Source organism: Podarcis liolepis (assembly GCF_965112155.1).
Source record: "Podarcis liolepis genome assembly, chromosome: 1".
NCBI lineage: Eukaryota > Metazoa > Chordata > Lepidosauria > Squamata > Lacertidae > Podarcis > Podarcis liolepis.
In genome coordinates, this window is record NC_139554.1 from 33,617,105 (window position 1) to 33,623,104 (window position 6,000).

The following is a 6,000-nucleotide window of genomic DNA, read 5'->3' on the forward strand; positions in this document are numbered from 1 at the left end:
GTCTCTCATTTCCACAACAGCCACAACAAGGGTGTTTGTTTACACATCACAAAAAAAAGGTTTCCACAAAATTTGCAAATACTAATCTATATGTAAGATGGACATTTTACAACAACAATTTATTTATACCCCGCCCATCTGGCTGGACCCCCCCCCCCACCGGGTGGCTTCCAACAGAATACTAAAAACACGATAAAAGATCAAACATTAAAAACTTCCTTAAACAGGGCTGCTTTCAGATGTCTTCTAAAAGTCAGATCATTGTTTATTTCGTTGACATCTGATGGGAGGGTGTTCCACAGGGCGGGCGCCACTACCGAGATGGTCCGCTGCCTGGTTCCCTGTAACTTTGCTTCTCGCAGAGTGGGCACCACCAGAAGGCCCTCGACGCTGGACCTCAGTGTCTGGGCTGAATGATGGGGGTGGAGACGCTTCTTCAGACATACTGGGCTGATGCCATTTAGGGCTTTAAAGGTCAGCAGCAACACTTTGAATTGTGCTCGGAAACGTACTGGGATCTAATGTAGGTCTTTCAGGACTAGAAATAGAATACAACTCATCAAAGTGATGAAGACAGGGACCAAGAAACCCATTGGTCTGGTGTCAAGGTGCTAACGGTTGATAGGCAAGTTGACGCCTTCTTTAAATTTGATAGCTCTCTAATCCTTTAAACAGAGGACTGTCCACTGTAAGGTAGGCCACACGACTTCCGCAGCCATGCCTAAGTTGGTGGAGAGACAAGAAGAAAAGTCTCAAAAATTATTTTCACTGATTTTAATATATTATTACATTTTAATCTGCCCTGGGATCTTATGGTGAAGGGTGGTTAAGAAATTCTATGAACCAGCCAACCAAAGACCTGGGAAGGGGTGATACAGAATTAATTCCTGAGTTTGAAATGAATCAGCAAGATTCAGCCGCTCCCTCTCCATGCGTGAGAGGGAAATATTTTGCTTCTGTATTGTGGCTGGAGGGAAAGCATTTCATGCCTTCTGTTATGTACTGAAGTTCTCACCCTGGGCCAGCAGGGGGATACTGTAGATAGTTATGCAAATGAAGGATCGAAAAGTGACGTTCAGTGATTGGATAGTTTTGTATGCAAATGAAGGATCGAAAAGTGACGTTCAGTGATTGGATAGTTTTGTAAGCAAATGAAGGATCGAAAAGTGACGTTCAGTGATTGGATAGTTTTGTAAGCAAATGAAGGATTGAAAAGTGACGTTCAGTGATTGGATAGTTTTGTAAGCAAATGAAGGATCGAAAAGTGACGTTCAGTGATTGGATAGTTTTAGAACGTTGCAACAGTTAACAATTGTTCTGTAGCTCTATATAAGCAGGCTGACTGAGCTCCTCAGCTCAGTTCTGTTCCAGCTTACAAAATACAGTGGTGCCTCACAAGACGAAAAGAATCCGTTCTGTGATTCTCTTCGTCTAGTGCTTTTTCTGTCTTGCGAAGCAAACCCATTGACGGATTAGAGGATTAGCGCTATTAGTGCTATTAGTGCTATTAGCGGCTTTTAGCGGCTTATCAGCTTATCGGATCAGCTGATAAGCGGCTTAGCGGCTTAGAAAAGGGGGGGAGGGGAAAAACCCCGCAGGAACTCGCAAGACATTTTCGTCTTGCGAAGCAAGCACATAGGAGACTCGTTTTGCGAAGCACCTCCAAAACGGAAAACTCTTTCGTCTAGCGAGTTTTCCGCCTTGCGAGGCATTCGTCTTGTGGGGCACCACTGTAAAGAGCTGCTTTGGAGAAATCGCTGTGTTGTCTGCTATGTCAACCCACAACCTAACACCTTCCATGGGCAGTGGCCTGGATGCTGAGACCAAGGCACAGCTCCAAGTCACTGGCTGTGAGCTCATCCAGGCCACCAGGATCCTGCTGAGGCTCCCTCTGTGTTTTTATTGCAGCTTCTCCCTCCTGCCTGGTGGACTCGACTAGCTCCTTTGCTTGCTCCCCTCAGAAGCTGGCTCCTGCTCTGCCGCCCTGTCAGTCAAGGTGTGGCTGAAGAAGATGGAGCAGCTGGTGGTGGATGGCCTGCAGCACAGCAAGAGCATCCTGAGCATGGAGTGGCTGCTGGACCTCCTGGTCAGCCTCTGCAAAGAGTGCAGTTGCAACTCATTGCTGAAGAGGGAAGACTCGTCTCTCCTTCATCCAGTGGGAACGGACCTATTGATTATTGACAGCAATGTGGGTGAGTTCCTCAGCAACAGTGCCTGAGCAGGCTACCTGGAGTTCACCTTCCGACTGGTGTGAGAGCCTCACTATCTCCGTCATGGCCCAGGACCTGAGGACCCCAGTTGGTGCAGCTGGGTTAACAACAGGCATTATATGTCTTTTATGAGTATTTTAATGAACTGAATAAAGTTCAGTTCAGATCATGGGGGCATGGAGAGTGAACTTAACAGTTAATATAAACTTAAAAGCTTTCTTTTTTTAGTTGCTATTTTGTTAATGTTGTTAACATTGTTTTATGGATTATAAATGCCCTACTGATTTGTTAATGATATAATATGACTTTGCTGTAATTGTGGTGTATTTTTTGCTGCTGTTAATTGTGTTTTATAGATTGTAATTGTTTTATCGATGATTTGTTAATTATTTTATATGATTTATGCTGTATTTGTGATGTTCTATTATATTATTTTTATTTATTGTTTCTAAGTCACTTTGAGATTCCTTTGAATGAAAAGTGGCATAGAAATACAATAAATCAAATCAAATATTTTTTTTCAATGAAGTTGTTGAACAATTTCTGAATAATATGATAGAAATGCTGTTTTAAGATCTGAAGAGCTGTCATGTTTTGTGATAAGGCCTACTTAATGAAATACTTCTTTTCAAAAGAGAAAGATTTTGGGGCACTGCCACCACATGTGTATAAATGAGTATTTATTGCTGAAAGTTTTTATGCCACTCTATATATTTTCTGTCACGCCGAAACTTAACAGTCTAAAATAAGTGAAATGATCTGTATGTGCTTTCTAAAATTAGTAAACATTTCCATGCATACTTACTTGTGGTTTTTAAAACTCAGTTATTGTATATTGGGTTTTAAAAGTTATATGCTCATAGCATATGAGGACCAGTTGCTTATTAACCTAGTCCTCTGGGCAATGTGCAACAATGCTACAAAATTAAAACACAGATCTGATAATATAATAAAAAAAATGGAAATCGGGTAAAATATATCAGAAAAAAATCCCCCTATATACATCATTGTGAAATTCCAGTCTGATAATATAAATGTATTTGGTTTGAAAAATGCCATTTCCTCATATGACTCACCTTTTTTTATTTTAGCTGATACTTGGGGAGTAACCCTAGTCCCCCAGAAGGAGCAGATGGCATGACAGGGTGGCTTTGCTCACCTGACTTCTGACTGGTGACATCAGTGCTGCACACTGGGAGGTAGAAGTGGAGGGGTGAGGTGGTAGCAAGGTCAGTGCAGTGCAAATACAATGGCTGAGTCAATCCATTACATTGGTTGGGCATTTGTACTATGCTGACCCCCTCATCACCTTGTCTCTGCTCCTCTACCTCTGGGGAGCAGTGGCAACACAGGTGACTGTGTCATCACTTCTTGGCACCTGCAGCTGGCTCCCAAGTAGGGGCAGCTGGATCGTGTGCGCCTCCCTCTCCACATGTAGAGAAAAAGACCTGCACTCACAACGCCTCCTTGCTGATGTGGTGAAAATCTCAGCCGCCATCACTCCTCTGTCAGAGGATGGTGCTCCAGAGATGGTCGGGCCTGAAAAGGAGCATGTTGTTGGCAAATTGGGGGAGGCCTTGAATCTGCGGGATCCAAAGATCTCCTATTGCCCTGGCATGCCCTGGCAGGGATACAAACTACCCTGGCCCTGGAGCTGACACAGTTATTTTCCATTCCACTGAAACCAACGGGATGGATTTATTTTAAAAAAGGTTCAATAGAGAAAGAAAAGAACCAAAAATGTAAAAAGCCACATTTCTACCTGGGCCAGGGTAAGGCCAAGAGGGCTTAGGAAATAACAGTTCCTCTACCATGGAGTCTTCCCACTAACATCTCAGTAGGGTTGGCCTGTCAGTGTAAAACTCTATGATCCTAGGGATACTAGGGAGTAAACCCGCCTGGATTCAGTGGTGCTTACTTCTAAGTAAACACGCTGAGGACTGCAGGCAAAATAACCAGATCTTTATAAATGACAGAGATAGCATTTAGGATAGTGCATAATGATGCTCATTGCGGTTGTTGGTGTATTCCCAGAACGCCAGAATATTTTGTATTAATTTAAAAATTCATCAAAAGTCCTCTCCATGTCAAGGTGATGCAGCAACCACCGACAAAAGAAGAAGGCCATATTTCTGCTTTTTTTGCCAATTATTGCTTGTTGTCATTGGGAAATGTTACAGTAAGGCTGCAAGTCTTTTCCTGTTCAATGAGTTGGAATTAAACATACTAATTTAAGGTCTCTTTCAAGTATTTTATTTAACTACTTTGGCCTTTAATTCTTTTATGCGGCATCATTTAATGTAATGTTATTTATATATATGAAGCACGTTATACTTATTAACCAATGTGCAAAAATCTAAAGTACAGATTTTATGTAATGGGCTAATTACAGGACTTTAAAGCCACCTACTGAGTTTTGCTAAGCATAACAACAGGTTCACTGAACTGGATAAATTTATTCAAACTTGTGGAAATGAGCCCCATTCTGCATGCAGCCATACTGGGAAAACACACAAATTATTCCTCAATACTAGTTTAATGGGTCAAACAGTGAACCTGAATACTGAACATATATCTGCATCTTGAAACAGTGGAGAAGCTATAGGCCCTTGAAGAGAAAAGAAAGTGCCTATTCATGGGTTCTTCCTAATGTTTGTAAATAATTTTCTCCCGAAACAAAAATAGTTGGAACAAGGACAGCACTGTTCAATGGGGTGGGTCCAAAGAACCAGGAAGTGCTGCTTTACTGCAAGCCCTTGAGCATGAGTTTGTGGAAAGGTTCCCCAAGCACCACAGCCACTTCGGAAGCTTCTGCAAGGGGTGGGAGGAGACACTGTCCACAAGCGGAAGGGAACGTTTAGAGCCAACCCAATGCTTCCAGCACTAGAAGAACCATTTGATGGGATAAATAGTTTTATTATGCCTTGTCATAACTATAAGAACATAGGAAGAACCTGCTGAATAAGGCCATGGAACTAGAGCATAGCCAGCATGGCTAGTAGCCACTGATACAGCAGCATAGCTAGCCACTCGGGCACCCGGGCCCCATGTTAGGATTTTTATCTATCCAAGCTGCTCCAGCAAGTGGTACTGTTGTACAGTGGTACCTCAGGTTACATATGCTTCAGGTTACATACGCTTCAGGTTACAAACTCCACTAACCCAGAAATAGTACCTCGGGTTAAGAACTTTGCTTCAGGATGAGATCAGAAATCGTGCAGCGGCAGCGGGAGGCCCCATTAGCTAAAGTGGTGCTTCAGGGTTAAGAACAGTTTCAGGTTAAGAACAGACCTCCGGAACGAATTAAGTTCTTAACCTTAGGTACCACTGTACTGTGTTTTGTGTACATCATGTGAGTGTCTGAGTGAGCATGAGACAGGAAGTCTGAGTACTGCTGGAAGTTAGTTTCCCTTCTGAAAGTGTCGCAGTTTCTGTACTGGTGTTGAAAGTGCACAGTCGTGCTGATGGAGTCTTTGTATTATAGACTGTAAATAAAGTAGTTTTAGAGCTACTGACTGAGTCTTTCTTCTGCAATGATATGCCAGAAGACAAGTGTGCTCCTCTCAGGAGAGAGAGATCGCTTATCACCGGTCTCTCTGGGCTGATGGAGATTTATAGCCAGGGAGGACCATCAGAGACACATGCCAAAGACTTGGGAAGTTGGCGGCCTTCCCGGGCGTGTTTCCAAGCACAGGGTGAGCTGTTCACTGGGCACAGCAAGCCTGCGTAGAGCGTGCAGAGGCAGAGCCTGTGTGGCGTCCATTCTGCCCATTGCCTCCCCTTCAGCTGC

At 43.2% G+C, this 6,000-nt stretch overlaps 1 protein-coding gene across 2 annotated transcripts in view; it reads left to right on the forward strand.

Annotated features, from left to right (window-relative positions):
- The window catches only part of LOC310710234 (uncharacterized protein), a 52,643-nt gene extending 46,924 nt beyond the window's left edge, over positions 1-5,719 (forward strand). The window contains exon 3 of one of the 2 annotated variants that reach the window (XR_014527903.1): positions 1,962-2,559. Coding sequence is in view for 1 of the 2 variants with exons in the window: in XM_083510905.1 (XP_083367031.1) it covers positions 1,909-2,181 (273 nt within the window). In the remaining variant the exon portion in view is untranslated. Of the gene's footprint in view, positions 1-1,908 lie in introns of both variants that reach the window. The other variant, XM_083510905.1, reaches the window with a different exon arrangement.
- Positions 5,720-6,000: the final 281 nt, after the last annotated feature.